At 40.6% G+C, this 24,340-nt stretch overlaps 1 protein-coding gene across 1 annotated transcript in view; it reads right to left on the bottom strand.

Moving 5' to 3' along the window:
- Positions 1–3,447: 3,447 nt before the first annotated feature.
- Positions 3,448–24,340, bottom strand: part of ntn1b (netrin 1b) — a 41,766-nt gene continuing 20,873 nt past the window's right edge. The window contains exons 2-6 of the mRNA XM_053338473.1: positions 20,543–20,731; positions 15,177–15,326; positions 13,022–13,075; positions 10,663–10,737; positions 3,448–3,767 (exon numbers count right to left, since the gene is read on the bottom strand). Of these exons, the coding sequence (XP_053194448.1) occupies positions 3,448–3,767; positions 10,663–10,737; positions 13,022–13,075; positions 15,177–15,326; positions 20,543–20,731 (788 nt within the window). The remainder of the gene's footprint in view (positions 3,768–10,662; positions 10,738–13,021; positions 13,076–15,176; positions 15,327–20,542; positions 20,732–24,340) is intronic.

The raw sequence follows: 24,340 nt of genomic DNA, 5'->3' as shown, positions 1-24,340 counted from the left end.
CAGGGAGCCTGAACTGACATGTTAAACATACCTCTAACAGCAAAACATAAGATGTCTTTTCTCTAGGATGATCATGCACTGACCTCTTTATCCCTCTCTTTCTTTTCATTTACCAACAGTCGAGGGCCATTTTACAGCCAGTAATCCTGGTGGCCTTATATTAATGCAGAACGCAGCTTAAACTTTCAGCAGTGACTGTATAATTGGTTGGCCCCTTTGGAGTATTTTTGCACTGGGCATTGCAGGAGCAGTATATCAATACCCTGTCCACAAGCCAAGACAGATGGACTCTCGTTTGGAGCAAGTTCAGAATTTTGTGTTTTTGTGTAAAATTCCCCTAGGAATAAGTTAAGAGCCTCCACTGATGCCAAAGCCTCCCGGCTACAACAATAACATCTGCGGTTTGGATTAGGCACATTGGTGATATCACCCCTTTTAGTAATATGCCTGCATTATAGCAATCTTACAGCCAGTCCTTATTGTCTATGAAGTTTATAAAAGGCACAGGATCCAACACAAATGGTGATCAACGCTGCAGGACGTAGCTGAAGTTCTCTGGCAGCCTAATGTTTGAATTTGTTTACTTCTCATGCTTAACTATTGGCTTCACAAGTTTTCTGTCACGCTGGCAACATCCTTAAGAGAATTCACTTATCAGCCCAAGTTGAGAGAGGGTCAAGATTAACATTACATCAGGATGCTGCTACATCAAAAGTTAAAGTTCTGCTTTTTTTCTGTAGCATTTACTATGAAATGTGTTAGTTTGAAAAGAAACATGTTTAACAGTTACATTTCTTGCATTTCAGCAGAGAACATCCTTCAGTATATATTTATGGGAGCCTATAAATAATTGTTTTATTTCATTTGAGTTATTATAATGTGGTAGGTCTAACAATTCATATGCTATTCTTTTTTCTCTTCTGCTAAATCTTACCCAATTAAAAGTGACAGAATAAAAGAGCAAAAAGCACTGGTGTCTTAAAATTGTCTGCATATGTCTGGTGTGTTGCAATTTTAATGAAAAGATTGAACCTTTTTGATTATATGAGGAGCAACGAACTAAAAATGTAATCTCAGCTGGATCATCCTTTTTTTTTTTTTTTTAAAACACAGCTTTATTTCAGATGAATTAATTGTCATTTCTATCAGGCTGTTCAATAGCCAAACATTTAATACTTTTCATTACAGCCATCTACAATTCAATGCAAAAAAAGTAACCAAAGTAAACATAAAAAAAAAGACCAAAAATAAAAACCACAAAAGCCACATTGATTCATGTGTCATTAAATATATTCATTTGTGATAAACATAATATATTAGTATTACAAGACATTACACAACCATTTGCAATGGACACTGCTAAACAACATTTACAAGCCAATGTATAAACATAAGCAGATAATTATTCAGATATAATATTTATGGAGAGCAGAAGTCTGGTAGGGAGTACCTTTTCTGCAAATGCCTGCAAAATGAGTCAATGTAAATGTGTCGGTAAAAATGTGTTGGCAGAGACTTTATATGCATGTTTTTAATTTTCAAATACATACAGTATGATGCACAGAGTACTGAGGTGTACCCGTGTATTTGTATATCTGTGTGTGTATGTGTGTGTGTGTAGTTGTACGTTTGTATTTGGATGTGGCCCTGCATGTGTGTAGTATGTACTTGTGTATGTGTAAACGCAGTCATAGTCTCTCTCTCAGTGTGTGAGAGATCCTCTGGGTGCACACACTCAGATAAACATAAGAAGTTTGTCCGACATTCATTTATTTGTCTTTCCATTTATTAAATCTCTAGTATTTAAAACTCTGGTTAAGTTCACATGGAGATAGAGCTAGTTAATGTTTAAAAAAAAACAAAAAAATAAAACATCAACAACAACAAAACAAAGTAATACTATACAGCTATATAACATGTAGACAATTGGTCATGCCTTTTTGTCGAGTACCAAGTCTTGATAATGGAATCCAGTCCTCAAAAAATCGCTTTGAGGTGACGAAACATTTGACACGGCGTGCTAAATGCACTGTACAATAAACATCTGTGATATTTTATCACTCCACAGGTTATTTTTCCCCACAACATTGAGTACTGTATACAAATAAAACGTGTACATAATTCACAATCATTGTTAGCTATCAGTCAGCTACAGTAAATAGAGAGCATGCATTATGTCAGTGGTATTGAGGGTTGCTTGATAGGGCAATATTCTCTTTTAATGCTTTGACAGTCAGATGTAAATTAGTTCCATTCATTTTCAAACCAGCTGCTAAATTTTTTGGGGGTATCCAGTTACATTTAGTCCTGTATTAGAGAATAAACACTAAACTCTGAGTCCTCTGAAGTTGTGATGAATTTGAATAGGGATGTTATTGTCAGCCAGATGAATCAGCCCACTGGGGCAAGTGGGGTTTAAAGTATACAGCTTCTTTTTTTTTTTGCATCATATGGTACAATACGGGATTTTTTTTTTCTTTTTGGATGCCACTCTAAAAATGTGAACATATCTCATATGTTCTAAAACTTTTGACTAGTAAAAATAAGTGCATGGTTGACACATCTACTCTACATCTAGTTGATGCTAAGGCATCATCTACAAAACATAATGTCTATGTATGCACATATGGTTACTTTACATTGCAGAGGTCACAACTACAACATACTGGCGATATATCAATAAGCGCTGAGCAAAGACTTGCTTGTAATGAGATGTATGTGTGCAGAGTGAGAAGAGGATCGTTATGGCAGTTTGTTTCTCTGAGGTAAAACTCGCATATGAGCAGGGAGCTCTCAGGAATAATGGCACCTGTTAGGTTTTTACTTTTCACTCTCATACCACAGTTACGAACACTTTCACAATATTTTCACTTTCAGCTGTGGTAAAAGTTTATCAATAGTTTGGCAGGTTATCAGGGTAACTTATCATACATGAGTGGAATCCCTCAATGCCATGCAATGTCTTCGTTTAACTCGATCATGCTTTACACAGCACAGTGGAAATAGATCCTCTGAACATACAAAAGTCTGATACAGTAGATGCATTGCTCCTTAAAACAACTGAACAAGGGACTTTAAAAAACAATGGCATCATGAGTAAAATCGTCGGGGTGTGACATATCTGTTAGGTGCAAACTCTGCAATTACACATAAAACAAACCTTGAAAGACAAACAGAAACAGAACAACCATAGAATGAGCTCCTTCAAAAAGTTCCTAAAAAAACACTAATCTCTTCGCTCCAACTCAGAGCAGCAGCACTCCGTCATTCCCCCATCCCTCCTACTTTTCACCTGTGTCTCTCTATCTTTTATTCTTCCAGTTTATTCATTTATTTTTTTTAAATTCATCCTCTCTTCCTCCTTGCATTCATCCCAGTGGAGACGTTATTTTGCCTCCACCTCTCCCTCAATAACTCTCTTTCTCTCTCTTTTCTCTCCAGCTACTTTTAGCACTTTCCCCTCTTGTCGCGCTGTTGGAACTTCCTCAGTCGGCGGCCCCACAGGTCCTTCCAAGGGATGAGCAGGCTCCCCTTGTCCGCCACCACACCGCTCTGTCCGGGAGAGTCGTCATCTGTACCCAGAAGCATGTACTTCCTTCCAGGTTTGATCTTAGGGCATTTGCAGGCCACATCCTTGGCGCGCACCCACAGCAGCTGGTCTCCACGGCGGATGCGATGCTCACCTTGTTTGTAGACAGAAATGATGTTGACGGTGAACTTCCACCATTCTCCAGCCTTGTCCCCTTTTAGAACGTGTACTTGGACAGCTGGTGGAGGAGAAGAGAAAAAACGGAGATAAATCAGCTGCAACAATAAGTGATTCATAGCAACAAGCAAGCAAAGAGAAGTCTAGCTCCAGACCAGTTAACTAAACCTTTAGCAGTTAGCTCAAATGAGGTTCAAATAGACAGCTAAAACAATTGAAAATGTGGAAATAAAGTAGCAGATGAACAGTTGTAATTGAAATGTAATAGATACAAAGTTGAAGCAGTTAGCTAAAAGTTTGTAATGGTTAGCTAAAAGTAAAGGAAATGGTTGAAGTAGCTAGCTAAAAGTAACAGAGAAATGAGGTTCAAATAGACAGCTAAAACAAATATAGAAATAAATTGCTAAAAGTAGCAGGGGAACAGTTGTAATAGAAATGTAATAGATACAAAGTTGAAGTAGTTAGCTGAAAGGTTGTAATGGTTAGTTAAAAGTAAACTGCTAAAAGTAACAGATGGAGAGTTGTAATAGTAAGCTTCAAGTAATGGATAAAACATTAAAAGCAGTTAGCTAAAATGTTGTAATGGTTAGCTATACGTAAAGGAAATGTTTGAAGTAATTAACTAAAAGTAATGGACAGGGGAAAAACTTCAGGAGTCAAAGTTTTAGTGGTATGAATGCAAAGTAAACTGACTTCATTAGCAGTTCAATTAAAAATGAACTAATGTCCACTTATTTCGTTTTAAATAACATTCAGTTTTAAATAAAATAAAATGAACACAATTTGAACATAAGGTGATTAAGGGGAACTTGGATTCATTTGAAAAGACTGTGAGGGTACATTAGAAAACTTTGGGAACCACTGACAACTTTAATACCTTTATTTACACATATCACATTTCATAATAGGTCTGCTCAAAGCCGTTGTTTAAACATGACCCAGAAATGACTGACTTTTGCTGCATATCAGCTGCTGCCACATTACCCCCCCCCCTCCCCCCCCCCCCCTTCATCCCTGACCTATGACCTCTCCTTGTTGTGCTCCTCCTGAACATGCTTCCTATTACAGCAATAGTTGCCATAGCAGTCCCTGCGCAAGCACAATGGTTGCTGGCGGAGAACATCTGAAAGCACACTTCCATATGAGGGGCAGTGAAACACTTCCTTCAGGAGGGTTTAGAGAGGAAGAGGCGGATACTGGGTTCTATTTTGCAATAAATAAATGGCCAACAGAGAATTTTTATAGAAAAATGCCACATCTGCTAACAATATAACTTCTGAAACAATTGTGCTATCAGGTGTTAAGCTGGAGTCTGAACATCTGAACACTGAGAACCTCAGGCTACGTCAAACTGAACCTGGCAACTATTGGAGCACCACTTGCAGCAGAGATTTTCATACCAGCAAATTAGTAAAACCTCCGTTCGCAGGAGCTCCCCTGCCCGGATTCTCTGTCAGACAGAGCGACTATTACTTCATCACTTTGATTGCAACAAGAGGCAAACAGCTCGACAGCGCTGGAGCTAATCTGTGCTTGAAGTGAAGTGCTTTACACCGTGGGTTTAGCTTGGAATGTGCTATTAATGTTAAGTGCGTGTGGGGGTTCGCTTGCAATTGTGAGAATTAATCTAATCTGGTGAGGATTGGTTTAGATGATGGGAAACACTCAAGATGCACTCAAGAAATCTGTAAATGCATGTAACATTTCTTGGATTTATTTATCTTCCATTTCCAACTCATTTAACGTTTTGTTGTACAAATTGTGGGGTTGTTGAAGGCATTTCACTTATAAAAAAGTTAGCCTTTTCTTTACGTTTCTGGCTGAACACTATCACTTTCGGCGTTCATTTATCGTTACCTATCACTGCCAAGAATGAACGGGAGGAGTAGTGTGTTTGAGTGTGTGTGTGTCGGTGCATGGTGTGAGCAAATTGCACACAATTTCAGAAGAAAGAAGGTTTGTTGGGCTGAGTAGAGCTAGCTCTCACAGCCCTGCCATTCATTGCAGCCCTCTCCTTCATCCAGACACATAAAGGGTGTGTGAGGAGGGGGGGGAGGAGGGGCCACTATTTGTCTTCCCAGCCACAGAAAAAAGTTCCAGGAGAATCGGGATATGTTCCGACCTCATGAGCTATCCGGGTTCTGCTCCCAGAGCCCCATCCAACTTCACAGCGTGAGAATCCAGCGGAGATAGCGCTCTCCTCTAACGAGCTGCTGTGATGAACTCACTGGAGTAGACTCAGTTACAGCATCCGGGCACAGTGTCTGCCTCTCGTTCTTTCTCTCTCAAGTATGTTCTCAGTCTGTGCAGTGTATTTAAACACACACAAATCCACACGCACACACCTTCTGCCGCTTGGTTTGAGCTAAATAGTCGGCACAGAAAGAATGGGCGCACGGGGTCAAACAATCTATTACAAAATAGTGCATGCTGACACTGTGGTGAGACAGACAGTGAGGGAGAAAAGCAGCAGTTTTGTGAGAGGAAGAGATAAGTGCGAGATGGTCCTGCGCTTGCACAATAGCTGCCAAGTGAGCCTCTCCTCATAGCCAAACTTCCCACTGGGTTTATCTTCTTTGGGCAGTGTGCTGCAGCTTGACACTGCACGCCACCAAAAAGCAAGGGCTAATGAAATTAGAACTCGCTTAATTACAGCACAGAGGCGCCTGTCCCCTCTGGTTATCAGCTGAGTGAATGATCAGGGACCTGTTACCCTTGGGCAGGCACGGACTGGTAATCTGGCATACCGGGCAAATGCCCGGTGGGCCGACGTGCTATTTGGGCCGGTGCAGGGACGGACTGGGCGGTCTGGCAATTAGGCAGATGCCAGAATGGCCGTGCAGAGGTCTAGACCGGCCGAGCACGCTAAATGGATCACAGCGGCCCCTAGTGGCACTGACGCGGCCCACTCTCTCTTGCATGCTGAACAAGTTCTCAACGCGTGTCCAGGTTTCATATCTCTTATGACTTTGCATGCAGTACTTGACAGTGTTGACCTGATTGGTATTTATACCACACATACCTGTATACATCATAGTCATGGTGTATTTCAAGTTTTACATCAGCCTGCTTTACTTTTGAAAGGAAATTTCTTGTTAGGATTTTAAAAAATGTCCATGGTTTGAAATAAAACAAATCTACTGGTATTTTGTATTTGATTGTTTGAGAAAATTAAAATGAAGCAATGCCTTCTGGGAATTTCATGGCAGTGTAGTAAATCGCGTAAAAAAGTAAAAAAGTGTAGTAAATCCGTCTGCGCATTTGTGTGTTGGAAGTTGGACTAATGGTGGTCAAGTCATTCAGTAGATTGGTTGTGGTGGTGATTATACGATTAACTGGTTAGAAAAAATGAATAGAGGCACTAAGCGACAGAAAGGGGGAGCGGAGAAAAAGAGAGACAAGATCAAAAAAGCGCTGCTGTTTGAGGGTGAAAAATGCGCCAAATTGGATTAATTTTTTTGTTGCGGAAAAGAGCAGGCTCCTTCGCAATTTGTTAACTGCATGACGGTAAGACAAATGTTTTTATTATGGAGCGGCTGGCTCTAACAATCTATTCATAATGGTTTATTTGTGCATTGATATGACAATTTTCTTATGCAGTTGTTGAAAGTATAGGAGTTTATCTGCACCATCATTGGGGCTATCAAAAATGCTTCTCTTTCCGTGCGTTGGGTCTGCATCTGCGAGTTGGGCCGCTTGTGGGTGCAAATGCCAGGGCCGTTTTTTTATCCCAGTCCGTCACTGCCCTTGGGTGAGCACAGAGGGGTGGCCGGGGAGGCTGGGAGGCCCTGCCTTTGAGCACTATCCCGGAGCGTCGGTAAACAGGCGGCCCTTTGATTCATTGTTATCCTGGTGGCAGGGAGAGGGAGGGTACGTGTGTGCAGAGGAGGGTGTCAGGCGAGAATATAATCCCTTTGTGTCCGCCGTCTCCGTAGCTACGCCAGTGATGAAAAACAAAAATTGAATAAACAAAACATATTTCTTTCTCTCCGGGGTGGCAATCCGTCACCGTCTGCCTAATTTACCACCTGTTTGTGCCCTGAGGAATGCTCGGTGCCGGCAGAGCGCACAACTGTGTTTAAACAGAGGGCCCCTTCCCGTGACCCCCGGGGGCCTGCATCACCACTCACACATGGGGGTTGTGGCCCCCCGAAGAACAGAGAGAGACTCTGAAGCCCCACAAAAGCACGGCGACAGGCCTGAGAAATGAATTAGGCAAAGGGAATGCATGCTAAGCGATGATGTCTGCCATACCGCCTGAGCGCGGTTCAGACAGAATCATCTGCTTCCAGACTTTTCTGAGGAACTTCAAAGAAAACCAACAGGAACCGCCTGCTTTGCTTGAATCAGCCTGACTGATTTATAGATGCAGGGTGGGTCTCAGCTCTGATGATTAAGATTTAAATCAATGGAAATATGAATAATGGCTGCGTTTGGCTTCCTGGCAAATGCAACAAATGGCCTGAATTACTGTCTACTCAACTGCAAGGGGAATTGAGTATAGTTGGACATTTTTCAGTTGGATATCGTTTAAAGTATATAAAATTGTTTCTGACAGACTGATGATGACTTTGACTGAAAGACAAGTGAGTCATCTCTGAAAGTGATCAACATCAGGGGAGATGAAAGCGTGCTTGCAGGACTAACAGTGATGAACATTTATTACAAATAGTCGTACAAATTTACATTAACTGTTCACAGTAATTGGAATGACTGATATGCTGGTCAACAAAAGGGAGATATAAGGGAGAAGGTACTGATTATACAGCTCGTTTTAGTGAGAAGAGAAATGTAGCAAGCACACTCGAGCAGGAGTGTTTTTAAAGCATACAACACTTGCAAAGACTTGGCTGAGAAGGAGAGCATATTCTGTGTAACACTGGATCTACCTCAAAGGTTTTTTTTTTTAAATCTCTGTGTGGCTTACAGATGTGAATCCACCGATAACAGATAAACCATTAAATTGCAATGATTAATGGTGTGGAAAATTCAAAGGGTGGAGTGGATCATTTGCCATGTGGGTGAGTATAGAGCTACGCAGTGGGATAGTGCAATGTGTTATATACACATATCCCCCTGTGTTGGAATTACAGGTATGATGCTCTTCCATTGCTGTGGTTTTGGTTGACGGAAAATGGACCCGTATCATCAATCATCAAAACATAAAAATGTCAAATTTCCTCCTAGTTTCAAGTTGTTGTGGCAATTAAATTTGTGAGGCACAGCTGTCTTCGGCGTACTCTAGTGGTACTGTGTTTTAACATATGATTTCAGACCCGGTAATGTGATATTTTTCCACCTAGCACTATAATTTTAGATGTGTTTCAGCTGGACCACTTGTTCTGTAGATTCATTGACAACATAATGTGATTGCTGTGTGTTTTGGCCTCTCTTATCAGTTTGGGATTTGCTCTAAAATGCCTGAAAGTTTTGCCAAAAGCCTCAGGCTGACTGGGCTGGACGAACTGTTGTTGTCCACAGTGCTTGTGCGGTCTGTTCCTCTTCGACAGCCTCTACAGGGTCTACAGGGTGCAAGTCTACCATACTTTTACTATAGTTCAAACATCCGCACTTTGACGGTTTTACAACTGGCCAGAGCAGAGGTGTTGTAGGGCGAGAGGAGTCTAGGCACTACTTGCATTTACACATTATAACTCTATCTAATGGTCCACTTAATCACTTATTGGTTTTTATTTTAAGCAAAAACTTGTCAGCGCCATTTTCAAGTACCCCAATTGATGCTACTCCCCTGTACACCAGTTAAAGGAACAGTTTGAATAGTTTGAGGAAATACATTTATTCATTTTCTTGTCAAGAGCTAGGCAAGAAAATCAACACCACGTTCAGATCTACAAAATATGGCAGCCAGTTAGCTTAGCTTAGCATAAACACTGGAAACAGCTAGGCTGGCTCTGTCCAATGTTAACATAACAAGCACCCCTAAAGCTCATTAATTAATATGTTATATTACTTTTTTTTTCTTGGCAGTTGCCATACAATCAGAAGAAGTCACTGCTCCCAGTCAAGAAATATTCAGGCTCATAAAATGGTGAACTGCAGTTATAGTTCCATTTTTGTACATATTTAACAAATGTATTGTGTTAGTGAACTTTAGAGGTTCTAGTGGCCGATTTTGTTACAGAGCCAGGCTAGCTGTTTCGCCCTGTTTCCAGTCTTTGTGCTAAGCTAAGCTAACCAGCTGCTTGCTAAAGTTACATATTTACCATAAAGGTGTGGGAGTGGTATAAATATCAAAAAATCAATAGGTGTATTTCCTAAATGTATAACTATTCCTTTAAGGAAAGCCTGGTCGACACAAAATTGGATCAAATAAATCAAATTAAATTATTTACATGACAAACCAGTATCCATACTTGCATTTTCAGAACATCTTGACTGGTCTGTCTTTACATTTCTACAAGATACATGCTACATAATGATATGCTACTAGCTGCCTTATGCTAACGGCAATTTCTGCATATTTGCATTAAGACTTTCCATTTTAATCACTATTTTGATTCCAGACAACAGAAAAAGAAAGACATGTGAATGATAACACCTGTAAAGTATGATCAAATCAACTCTATCAGCTTACAAAATTAGCAACTGCAATTGACAGAAGGTTGGCTGAGATTGACACATCTTGAAAGGCTCAGTTTTTCCTGTCCACACTAGAAAGTGTTCCACTCTGGATACTTTTTTTTACGCTGAAAACCCAGCGATGGGAAACAGCAGCTTAGTATGTATGGAAGCCCACAACAGAGAAAAAAAGATATGGTTTCAGATTAATTAGCATTAGCGGACATGACCTAAGGCTATGTAAGTAAGCCATCACCGCAACACAGAGAGCAGCACCAGGGTGTGGATTGGCCTTGCTGAATAATTGAGACATCTGACCTATTGACTGCTGGCTGACGTCTGGCGGCACACATTCCTGCATTATTAGACTCACTCACCATAGTCTTTTTTACAGTACTTCTTCATGGTGATCTTCATCTTTCCCTTGGAGGCTTTACAGTGAGATTCACAATCTAGGGAACAGAGGTGGAAGAGACAGAATGAATAAACGTTAGTCCTATAACATCAAAAAATGTGTTTTAGTCATCAGGAGACACTGCAGCTGGATGGACTTTTACATGTGGTCCCTTGCGTCACATTGTTTGTGTCCCCAGGGTCTTAAAGATGGCTTTAAAGTGCCACTGTGAAACGGATTAAAGCTTACACAGATCCTCCTGTGTCGGTCAACACACTCCTACTATACTCCTCACAACTTTTCCACTCCAGCCTGCTCCCTCGTCAGTGTCCTGGCATGCATTGTGTGAGCTCTGAGGGCTACTGAGGTCACCCCGCACAAAAGAAGGTCACAGAGCGAAATTAGCTAGTGACCTACAAAAAATTAGCAGGGACCCTTAGGAGCGTCTGAGCCACATGAGGCTAGAAAGTGAAAACTCTGACACAGGCAGGGGCTAAATGTCCTGTGGCCCCGTGAAAAGAGAAGAGCTTGCCGCAGAGAAGAACAGCAACGAAAAAGAAGCACACAGACTTATGATTAATGTCTTAGGAATCCAGTGATATCCCTTTTACACTAGTTTATGTGTACCTGCCTTTGGGTGCCACAGGGCTTTAATCGATGGGTGCTGCCATCGCGCTGTCACTCTGCCAGGTACCTTTTGTAATGAGGAAACTGGTGGTGGGACTAGAGGCCAAACCGAAAATTGAAATCATTTGTTTTCTCCATTTTCCACTGACTGACACAAATTGGAACCAGATCATCTCCTAGTGTTGCCCCCCTCCCACCCCCACTCTGCCTCTCCCAGAGCAATAAGCCTTGTGCTCTTTTCTGGGGGGGTGGGAAAGCTGGGCTGGGCAGTCTGAAGTAAAAGGAGGGGGCAGTTGAGAGAGAGAGGGAACCTTTCAGCTTGCCTGAATATGGACAAACTTCATTATTTCTTCCAGCCCTCTGTCCAGTCTTCCCCTTTCTTCCCCATTATACTCTGTGTGAATGAGGTTGCCTGGGTAATGATGGAGGAAGAAAAAAACGCCCCTCTCCTCCCTCTCTCAAAAAAAAAAAAAAAAAGAGCGGTTTGGGATGTGGGATGAGGATCGAATTCATGTATGTAGAGAAAGCATTTCTGGTGAAATGCCTAGCTGCTTTCTGGGGTGGCGGGAGAAACAAGAAAAGAGGAAATCCCAAAGTAAATGAATTTGACGAGTCCATATCGAGCATGCCTGATTTCCATGTAAATGAAGTGGTGAGGGCGGGGGGCCTCTTTATCTCCCTCTGGCCCCTGGGGGCCTTCATCATACCTCCCTTTGATAACTGACGTTGCCCATTAGCCCCTTAACGCAATCGCTGCACTGTCTGGGCCTTACACCCACCACTCTCATTAAGGTCCAATCTCCTGCTGCGAGGACAAACGCCCCCTTTGTGTATCTCTGCGGCAGTGCCACGTTCATTCTGCGGGGTCCCTGGGGACCACACTGCTCCTAATTTGGAGGGTGGTGTCTGTGTAGAGTTTCTGACAGGAATCCAAACTCCACACAGCCTCGGCAGTCACTATAGTAGGAAGTTGGGCTCACAACAAAGCTCAATGAAGTCAGTGGCGCCACTCTCGTCACATACTGATTGGTGATTAGAAGTGACTCAGCCTATTCAACAAATCCTGTATAATTGTAAAACTAATAAATATGCTGTAATTTATGAAATATCTAAACAGCTGAGGCAACAAGTTCAGAGACTGTTTGCTTCTACTCAGTACATTGAAGAATAGCCGTCCTAATCAGCCAGTAAAGGACACACCCCAAAACTTAAAGCTACACATTACCATGGCACATCGTCTAATGTCAGCACTCCAACATGGAGACCCCTGTCAGAGCACATGAACAATGCAGTCGGGCAGGGCTTCACTGCCTGCGCAGCCAGCCTTGATTGAAATACAAACTGTTGCAAATGAAGCATGTAATCAGATTAGGGCTGAAACCCAAGGGAGGCTGCTGGGCATACCGGCAATGAGGCCACAGGGAGCACTGACAAAATATCTGGAGTTTACATCAGAGGCAGTCCTCACTGACGAGTGTTTGGTTGAGGAGTAAGGCTATGTTGTTGTTGAAGAGGATTGATGGAAAAACTAGAAATACTTTTAATTGCATGCACGAAGCAGCAGTTGGTTTCATTTAGCTGCATAGTGATTAAAAAATGATAAATAACATAATAAAAATCACTAAAACAGCAATAAGACGAAATTGTGCTTGAGATCCTGAAAACAGATGGTGTCGTAGAAAATATGACTTCAATCCCAGAGATGTGTTACTCACCCGATGGCTCCTCGTAGCTGCTGTAAGTTGCTGTAGGAGATGCAACTGGGATCTCTGTGATGGAGAGGAATATATGCACATTTCAGATTGGCATCATTTTACAATGCAAACAATAAAACTTACGATTTTACGTCTATAATAAAATACACAGAGCTCAATTTCCTAGTCATTCCCCTCAGAACGGAATTGTACCTCAGAGCATATAATAAATACACTTAGGAAAATATTTAATGGGATGTCTTGTTCATGACAGCTGATTCAGACACACAGATGTGCTGAAAAGTGTGTAGAGAGAGCGTGAGGTTCCTATTAATGCTCTGCTCCCTCCTGATTGTGGTATGCTGTAGATACAGAGAGCCAAGGCCGCCGGTCTTGTTAAAGTCAGAGCTGGCAGGGAGTTAGATATCACAAAAATTTAATATCACACTATTAAAACCAAAAGACATTATCTCAAAAAATATATGAGACACCAAATATATTCTACTCTTCAAGAACCCAATTTCCTCCAAGTTTTACACCACATTTGTAACCTTCCCCACAAAATTAAAGAAATCCTTTTCCAGCCCGTTCACCGGTTTAAATTATCGCTGTGGACTCTGGCCAAACGTATCATTCTGATTCTTGGTCCACAGAGACCTTGTCCAATTTCCACACATGACTTTATCAGAAATGTCAACCTCAGTAACATAGTGGCCATTTGTTAGTGTCCACATGTCCTCCCAGACGTCTTATCTGTTCATGACAGCCAGCTACTTGATGCTCCTAGCTAAAGCAGCTACTAGCGACCCATCTCTGTTTCTCTGAGGCGTTGGCGTTTATTGCCGAGGGCCTGGAATCTGCAGGCAGCAGATACAGCCAATAAACATATCAGCCATCATTCCCTTGGACTCGTTCTGGGGATTTATTGCTAGACGGACCGTTAACAGTGTTCAAGGCACACAAGGCCATGTTAGGCGAGCTGTAATGGTCTGTTTATCCAGGCTCTGGTTTAAACAGCCAAATATCTATCCAAAATAATGGAACAGGGGTATAAAAATAACACGAGATGAGTGTGAGCAATGAATTTATGCATAACAAGCCTGTCCTGTCCTTTTCGGGTCTTGTCCTGGGGTACTTCAGGATCAGGATCTTCATCACATCAGGATTTGCTATCGCTGATGGAGTGTAGATATCCAGTACTGTAGGATTTGGCTGAACTAACTTGGCGTAGTGTGGATAAGCAACTGAGCATGATCAACTTTTTTTTAACCTTTTATTAAGATGAATTTTATAGTTTATTCATAGTTTTTAAGTTTAAGTTAATGATTGTATTAACAGTAAATAAATTCATAAATTGTTACTCTATACATAATATATAATAAAAAATAACTATTCTCTAACTGGTTTTACTGTTAGGAACCCACAACCATTTACTTACAAAAAAATAAACATTTCCACAGACCTGATTGCTTGTTAGAAGGTAATTAAGTCACTAATCAAATGTCATGTCTCAATCTCTTTATAATAACCAATCAGGTGTGCAGTTGAACTATATTGACTGTGGGATGTCCATATTTGGATTTACATCACTCTTCATGCATGATGAGGCAAAGAGCTCATTAATTAATCTAGTAAATGACTTAAGTACTAGTTAATCAACCATATTGCAACCCAAATATTTTCTTATGAATGACTTATTATTGATCATTAAAGCATATTTAAATTATGTGTTTATCAGTAATAAAGTTGTCAGTTAAAGATTTATAAACTACAGTACAAAGTATCCCTCATTAATAAAGTGGTACGAGATTCCCTAAAAGGAGTTGCAGTTGTGCTGAAATGATTAGCTGATTAATCAAATAGTTGATCCACAGAAAAATAATTGACAACCATTTGAATAATCAATTAATCGTTTGTCATCTTTTAAGCAAGAATGAGCAAAAACTCTGGTTCCAGCTTCTGTATTGTAAACTGAATATCTTTGGGATGTTGGACTTCTGAAGCTCTGAAGATCATCTTGACTTCTGGGAAGTTGTGATGGAGTTTTTTTTTGTTTTTTTTTTTAATTTTTTGTAACATTGCATAGACTATAAACAATCAAAAACTAATCATCAGATGAATAGACAGTGAAAATAATTGCAACAGTGTGTGCAAAGGTGGTAGAAATAGGCCTTACTGATGCAGGGGGCGATGGGAGAGCGGCTCTGCTGGTAACCCTTGGCGCAGCGGTTACAGGTGATTCCCGTCACTCCGTCCTTGCAGGGGCATTGGCCTGTTGTCTGGTTACATGTTTTCCCTGCTGCTCCAACTGGATGGCAATCGCATGCTATGGTAGGAAAGGAGGGAGAGAAAAAAAAAGAGGGGGTGGTGGGACAAAAACATCAAACACTACTGTACCCAAGTAAACAACATGTGAACTGAAAAAACAAAAAGCGTGAGTGGTTTACAAGACCAACACTATTACAAAACAAATATCGTCTTTCAAATGACTACAGTATGTCTCTGGCCTGTCCTCTGCTGACTCTACATATTCCATACAATAAAAAGTAATCTTAGCACTAAAACCTAGTGAGAAATCATTCACATTAGAGCAGACTGTGTTTTCCTTCCAGACCATCACAGATGGGGAACTGGGCCTTGGACCAGCATAAAACCTCAATCAAATTACACTGCTTCCCTGCACCCATAATGACCATAGGACTCTTCATTAAGTCTGCTCTCAGAGGCACGCAGAAGAGTAAATAACTTGATTAATTGTAGTATTTCACTCTCACAGCACGATATCGGTCTACTGTGTGCACTTTTGAGAGGGAATATATGTGGGTATGTGTAAGGCATGTGCGTGTCTTAAAGCTTCTTGAGAGCAGGCTTTGTGTCTTCTGCAGCGTTCTGATCAGACAGACTGTGTGCTCTTCAGATTGAGTTTCCAATGTAAAGCTTTTTGGCAAAGAGTTCCTTGCAAACACTGCCTGAATAATGTTTCCCATTAATGGACGAGTGGAACGCACTTCAAAGTCTGTTTAAGCTGTTAGTTGGGAGGATCGCACGTTAAATGTGAGAAATTTGCTCTGTGTGTGTGTGTGTGTGTGTGTGTGTGTGTGTGTGTGTGCGCTCTGCCAAACGTTTACCATAAAGCCAGTGTTTGAAGTGGAAGCCCAGCCTCCCTATTAGCTCTGCATGTGTTATGTACCAGCAAAGTAATTTGAAATTTGCTTGAAGTGGTCCAGCAGAGGTTGGAGTTGCTTTTAGTTGGAATTTATGAAGCTTCATGAATATAACGAGATGCTTATAAAAAACATTTTTTTTAAAGGGTCTAACTTTTTCTTCTTGATTTGTATCATAAAAGTTTCTGCCATGTGTATTTTTTAAATTTAAATCAAATATTTGAAGGATTCAGTTCGTTCCCTAAGAGATTTCATCATGACTTTGTTCTTTGCATAAAAATGACGGAGGGCTATTTAATGGAAACTACATATGCAATAAAATCATCATCACATAACGTAGTTTACTATAAAAAAAATTAACCATGACATCATGGAGAGATGTTTTATTCACTCTAACCATTTCTGCCAATAAGGTTTTCTCTTGGCTGCTACTGTATGATGATCGCACCAAAAACCAATGAAAAAGAAAATCTAAAAAATTAATACTTGTGTTTTCTTGGGCATGTTTTTTATTTTTCAAATTTTTTATAAAAGTTTCAAGGGCTAAAATGTAATACATGATTGATACTCTTTGGCTTTCTGTCCAGTACGTAGGGGTTTTAAGTGAAACTGAACATTAACATTTGTAATAACACATATTACTAAAAGTATTGCCTAATCTGACTCAGCTTCATTAAATATGTCTAGATGTGGAAAAAAATCTAGTATGTTTTTTTACTCAACATTTCTTTTTTTAGCAGCCTTTAATGAACATTACTTCTCATTAGACCATTGCAGGTTAAATGCCACAGCTTGTAGAGGAGGCCATTGAAAAGTCCATTGGAAAGTTAAGGGGTCACAGCTAGTTCAGACATGTCTGCAATAACTACAGGACACACAGGATCAAAAGATGTAAATGAAACACATCCTCATAATTAAATGACAGTATAGGTCTATAATTCAGCTGGCAAAAAACAAGCAGTAGTTATGTTAATGCCATCTAGCGGCAGTTGTAATGCAATCTAGAATGAGCCATATGACCATAATATGCTGCTTTCCAAAACTGTTACAAAATAATGATGTTTATGATGTGACAATGCTGTGGTTTAGGTTAGAGTTAGGCAAAAAACCACTTGGTCAGGGTTAGGGAAAGATTATGGTTTGAGTTAAAATGACCACTCGAAACATAATTTATAGCTACTTTATTAAAGTTTTGCAACCTTCATCATCATGGTTGGATGGTTAGAAACATGAAACAGACAGTCCAGCAAAGTCTACATTTTGCCATCTAACTATCTGGCCATCCACCCAACCAAAATCATCTTATAATTATAACCACTGCTTGTTTTCACCAGCCTGAATTTTAGACCTATACTGTTTTTTTTCTTGTGAGGATGGGCTTTGTATATGACTTTGAAAAGCAGAGTTTACAACGAAAAAGTTGACAGAATAAAGTTGAAGAGAGTGTTTTAAATATTATCGATATGGAAGTTCAATGATGCCAATCTCTGCCACAGTGCAGGTAAATCATTATAGCAGCTGTTGTTTTTTGTATGCTAATAAATTCATCTTTAATCCCAACTTTGATCATAACTTAAATCACAAAGGTTTCAACTAATAGTTGCACATGTGGCTGTGGATGATGTTTGTCTTAGAATATGGACCGTAAAACCTAGGATTTTTCTTTTTCTTTTTGCAGAAGGACAGCTTAAAGAAATGGTGAATGAGAGTTAGAGTTACAGTAGCTAGTGGAAAAGAAGCTAGTCTGGACATGACATGAAAACTTCAGTTTTTCACACAAAGCTAGCAAGCAGCTGTTAGCTTAGCTTAGCATTCTGCTCTTAGTCATAATGTCCGTAAAACCACAACTTGTGATTTTTACTCATTTGGACAAAGATAGAATGAATGACATATACAATGTTAATGAGTGAAGCTTAGAGGTTAGCCGGGCTAGCTATTTCTCTCTGTTTTCATCCTTCATTCTAAACTGAACTAATTGACCATTGGTGGTAGCGCTCGTGTCTCCAGACAGTAGTTGGTATCAACCTTGTCATCTCTCATCTCAACTTTCAGCAAGAGGCCTACTGCCAATACGTCAAGCAACTCAAAGCTGCAAATACCGTTTTACTTTACATTTAAAAAGTGAGTAAGGTTTATAGGGCAATGTAATAACAGCTAGATTGACATATTTCAACTACAGTCTCGAGTGTACCCCCCCCAATGCAAAACCGCACCCTTGCTGCCTTTACAGGGGGTGACTACAAACTAGAGGCAGTAATTAATTTCAACATGCAGTGGGGGGCCTGTGGAGCTGAATGGTTGTTGAGGGGGTTCGGGGGAGTGCGGTGCAGTGAACCATGTACCAACTTCATCTCTGTGGACTCGCTGTGCCTAGTTAAAGGCTTAGGCTGCCAAACGTACGAGGGGACGGGGAAAAAAACAAACTGTTAGGGGCAGGGGGCGTGCACTGTGGTTCTCCAAGAGCCATGTTTACACTGCGCTTGATGAGGGGTGAAGTTGTTAATCTGGGAAATAAAGCATGAGGCATTCCACGCTGCCACTGGAGATGTAGGCGTTGTACAGTGCACTTTTTTTAATTTTTTTTTTTTTTTTTTTTAAACTTAAGTTTCATCTATTAAGAAAAATCGTTGAAAGGAAATTTAGTTGAGATGTGGAGTGTTGGTGAGGAAAGGATGAAGGGGGGGTGTTAAGGAATGGGGAATGAAAGCAGACTTCCCCCTGGCTGTGTTGGCGCAGCTCTGTATTTCCTGTCCAACAACAGCAGAGTGGGATGGTTGGCTGATTTGAACAATAAATATAGTGGTTTCTAACTGATGTCACATAGGCCTGTTTTTGTCACCTGAGGTGAAAGGCAGCAATCAGGCTGTTTGGGTTTGATCCCAGAGCACTAAGCTTGGTATATGTAGGGTTGGGGAGAGGGGCTTGAGGTATTCAGGTTACTGATCCAGCTGTTTGGAAAGACTTTGCAGAGATCTATGGATGTTGCTACATCATTAGGCAAAGTGAGAACCTCTGTTACACTGACCTGCTCCCAGCTTCACCCGACTGAACCCAACTCCTCCCCAAATATAGCTTGTGAAAATGTTTAGGCTGGCAGAGTGAAACAATGCTGCCAAGAACCATTTGTCATTTTTTGAGCTGCTCAAGTGCAGATGATCTATCAGGCTTATGTTCAGCACAACACTACCACATGTGCTCTGTTTAATAAGGATCCCTTACTGTTTTTGACATAAAATACACAAAGACAAACTTTGAAAAGGCCCTGCTGCTTGTGCCTTAGCTTTGAGCTGAGGGAGTCAGAGTGAATTAAGAGTTGACAGTCGTGGCACACAGTCAGTATCATGTTGTTGTTCCTGTGTTCAAATAGCTTGAGGACATGGAGGAGGGGGGAGGATAGGCATCTCACCAGCCAGTCACAGCTCAGCAATGGATGTGGCTGAATACAGCAATGTTTGCATCTGCCCAAAGTTACTCATTTGTTATTAGTATGTGGGAAGAGACTGGGATGTAAATGTACAATGGCATTCAGTAATATTGTTCAAAAGCCGCATGCGTGCAAAAGAAACTGCCATAAAACAGTAACATTTTAAAAGTTTTTTGTCCATTTTTACTACTAACATCACAGAAGTTTCCCTCTTAAAAACATAATCATAAAACATCAAATTTAGGAGAAAAACAGTACACACACTCACAAACAACCAGGAAGACATTAACATCATTGTTTGTCAGTGTTTGCAGGCAAGCGTACTGTACATGTCTGTGCATATGTGTGCCGCTTTCTGTCACATATACAGAGACAGGTATTTTGTGCATCTATGGGATATTTTGCCTGTGAGTGTTTATCCAGAGTGACTGAGTGACAGCAGTTTGTTTGCATAGGGCCTCAGGAGCCTGTCTTTCCTCCCCTCCATGCTGCGAGACAGAAGGAGCTCAGATTTAGTCTCACTCCACATTAATCCTTGACAGCTTGGTCTCAAACTTGACGTATGTGTTCACACCTGGATGTATGTGTTGTACGTGTGTAAGTATGAATAGGGGTGAGGGATGATTAGCTAGTTGTTTCCACTGCTCTGTTCAGTGGATCAGCTCACACCTCTGTTCTGTTTGTTATGTTTGTCTTGTCAGGGATCCACAGAAGACCCCGAATAACTTGGGCGCTGCACGGCTCAGTTCACTGACACTGAGGCAGGTGGGTACTTTTCTTCGCACTTTTGAAAGAATTCCTTTAATACCTGAAGTGTGAAATCAAGCATGTGAATGGTATGTGTATAAAAACAATTCTCCCAACCCTAACTTTAAAGGAAAGTGTCGAACTGAATGTTAATTCTTTAACTATATAAATACGGGCGACTGTGCAGCCTTTGTCGTGTCCTGTTACCTTTACAAGCTCTCCGGTGTGAGATGGACTTCGTCATGTCTCTGTAGTAACCCTCCTTGCAGTAGTGGCAATGGCGTCCCGCTGTGTTGTGACGACAGTTGAGACAGACTCCACCACTTCTCCGGCCCGACAGCTTGTACAACTCCATGTTGAAACGACAGCGGCGGGCGTGCAGGTTACAGTGACAAGCTGAGCAGATAGAAAGAGGGAGAGAGATGATGAACGCTCTTATAATAACTCTTACTTTGACATTTTGCAGCTCGGGTACTCATAACAGCTCATTTTAAACAATCCCATGTGGCACTGTTGTGATGTGAAAACCAGTTTTGCTGATTTCATGTTTTCCCTCCAGTTGCGTGGTTACATAGTCCCCTGTCAGCTGAGAAACTCAAAACCCTTCTCATAAAACCAAATTCAGTGTCATCAAGCTGAAAAACAGCACTGCTTTTCATAACTCCTGAAAAGTCGACATTTTGGGAAATAAGAGCTTATTATCTGACAATTATGAGCTCAACACACCATGTTTACACGTTCCATTACGAAAGTGCGGAGCCAAATGCAGTCAATAGGGATCCTGGGAACACGCATTTACTTGAAAGACATCGCAAAGTCTCAATCTTCTGGTATGAGTTTGTAATTTTCAGACAACAGGTTATAGGAACAGGTGGCGTGGCTCGGCCTGCTTTGGTCTGGCTTGAGGATAATGCAGCCTCTAAAGGAAACGTCCTGGTTCAGGCTCTCTTTCGCTTGGCCACCTGCTTGTGAATTTAACCTCTGAACTGTGGTGATGTCAGGCAGGAAAACTCTCTTCCGCTCTCCCACACATCTTAGAGGCTGGTGTATTCTGTGATTTATAGTTATTCCCATTTTCGCGCTTTAATATTGACCCTTAAGTTCATAATCCTCAAACATTGATGCACTGAAATGATTTTAGGCCTTTACCAAGCTTTCTCTTATGGAACCCGTAGCATCAATATGAAATAAAATAAATAAATAATCATACATGTAAATAAGTAGTGTAAAATATATCAATTAATTTCTGTATTACTGGAGGAAGTTATTTATACGTCATTCATTATTGTGAAATGTTATTTTATCATTCATATAATACAACATTTTATATATATCAGAAAGTCTGTTCACTTTTCATGACACTGGTGTTGTCAGCAGTGCCCGCCCCTCATCTTACCTAAGCCAATCATATGCTCTCTGCCTCTCTTAAGATAGCTAACCCAACAAACGCTACCAAATTTAGCCAGCTAGGTCCTGTTAGCTAGGGCAACAACAATGTCAAAGAAATACTGAGTCAATCAACTAGAGGCTGCTGATGTAATTAAAGTCTTCTCAGAGTTGTGTGTCTTCCTCTGAGGATTCATCTTCATATCTTTCAATCCAAATATGTCCAAGTAACTCTGAATGAACCAGCTAGCTGATGTCAGTAACACTGGCTTTTCACTGTGACACAAACACACTGTGTATTGTGTTTACTTACATCAGTGACATGATATTAAACTGTCACAGAGATATAAAAAAAAGCCAGACTTTTAAAAAGGGGAATATTGATATCAATATCTCTATGATTAAATGAAAATGAACTAATTGTTGATAATAAGTTGAGTTTTAATCATTTCCAAAATAATTTTTAACATTTCTAAATTAACCATTAATTTATATATTTTAAACAATTTATGTGATTATCTATTTTATAAGTACTTTTCATATTGACTTCTTTGGGACTCTAAGTGAAGTTTTACTCCTTGCAAGTAAAGTTTTATCTTGTAGGTCACTTTTTTCCATTATTAGGCTGAGTCATGCACGTTCTACTCATATGGGCAGCCCTCACAGTTGCTCACATTTCGGTAATCTCCCCATCAATGCGCCCGTCTTAATGTTATTACTGGGAGATGTAGGCGATAAGACTGTCACATATGCTCCTCGATCACCAGTGGTCTGAATCACGTACGAACTGACTCACACCTGCCATGAGCGACCGAAGCTGGCAGGTGGTTGGGATTCAGAAACACCCTTCTGAATGGGGGGCCCAGACGCACACACAAACACACACACACACACACACACACACACACACACACACACACACACACAGAGGTGTTTGGCAGCTTTCACAGGCTTATCTCCCACACTTCCCTCCCCAGGGCTGATCGAACACACTGCACACTACACTAAGCTTTGAACGACTCACACACACACACACACACACACACACACACACACACACACACACACACACAAACACACACACACACACACACACAAACACACACACACACACACACACACACACACACACACACACACACACACACACACACTCCCTCCTCCCTTTCCCTCTTGCTCTTTGCTGCTTTCTTATCCCAGATGTTATCTCCACTTAAGGGAAGTGTGAGGAAAAATGCAAGGGGGCTATTTCATGAATAGGAATTGGAATGCTCTTAGGTTTCGGCGCTGAAGGAAGACGATGCTGGTACTGTACTTTAATCTCCCCAGATATCCAGAAACAGATGTGTTTATTGTAACAGTGCAGCTCTCACTTCAAAGAACACAATAACTTTTTAAATGACAGCCCGAGATTAAAAAGAAAAGAAAAGTGGGCTATACATCCTAATTTCTTTTTCTCATGTTTCAATCCAGCGCAGACAAACAAGCAATGAAGAATTTCAATCTGAATCTGTCTCTTTGCAGACTGGTCTGTCTCACAGGTAAAAATATACTGCCTTCTGTGTGTGTGACAGTGTCATGAGATTAATAAACGCTATCTCCAAAGCTGTCCCCAGGCCCTTCTAATGAGCACTGTGCTATCTCATTCACACATCCCCGCTCTGCTCACACAGCCACCGCTTTACTTGTCCAGCATTGACAATAGCTTGAGCGCTGATAAGCCGTGTTTAAAGGAGCAGACTGCTAATGCCAGCTCACGGCATCTGTCAGACAAATAACTAAATATATGAAACAAGTCAAGGCAGGTAATATTCTCTGGTTTTGTTCTTCAATAACTTATTTAATACTTATTTTTTAAAAACTCTGAATAAAGACTGAAAATATGTACTGAAATATGTATGTGGAATTACTGAATGATGAGCCAGAATTTCCAGAATGTGAACATCTGTTCAACAACAAGCTCTTTATTTAAGGTCTGTCCTCTTGAGTGTCTTTTAATAATAAAAAATCCTAAAATGGTATTACAAAATACAACAAATAATGTGTGACATTTTCATGTTTCTCTCTAATGATAACTCACAAAAACAATTCAGTCAATGTGTAATGTGAAATCCTTTACCATTTCTATGTATGTTTCTTACACTCTGTGCCAGTAGGTAAATGTATCTGGATCACAGGAAATAATGGGTTTTTGGCAGCAGCCATCTGTTTGGAATAAATATTAGTGGTGAAGAGACAAAGCAAAATAGAAGAACTATAACAATAGGAAATCCAAGGAAAGTCATTGTTACACCACATATAGCAGACAAATAACAATGAGTGCAAAAATACAAATGTTAATAATTACACTTTTTCTTAAATGTCAGTATATTGGTGGAAAAACAACATTGAAATTCCAACTATGAAGTGAGTTTACAAAGGGATGATTACTGCAAACTAGCTGCTTAGTCTGATTTTGCAGTGGATATCCAGAGTAGCAAGGTGTCTTTTCTGGGTCTGCTTTCATTTGGTTTTGAGGGCCTACTTAGAGCTATGCTATTCCAATCTATTTATGTTCAAGTGCCATCTATCAGGCTTAGCGAAGGAGGCGCTCGTGGTGGGTGTGCATATTGGATGGAA

This window comes from Scomber japonicus, chromosome 18 (assembly GCF_027409825.1).
Source record: "Scomber japonicus isolate fScoJap1 chromosome 18, fScoJap1.pri, whole genome shotgun sequence".
Lineage (NCBI taxonomy): Eukaryota > Metazoa > Chordata > Actinopteri > Scombriformes > Scombridae > Scomber > Scomber japonicus.
The sequence above is the reverse complement of the archived record's forward strand: the minus strand, read 5'-3'. Positions and strand labels throughout refer to the sequence as shown.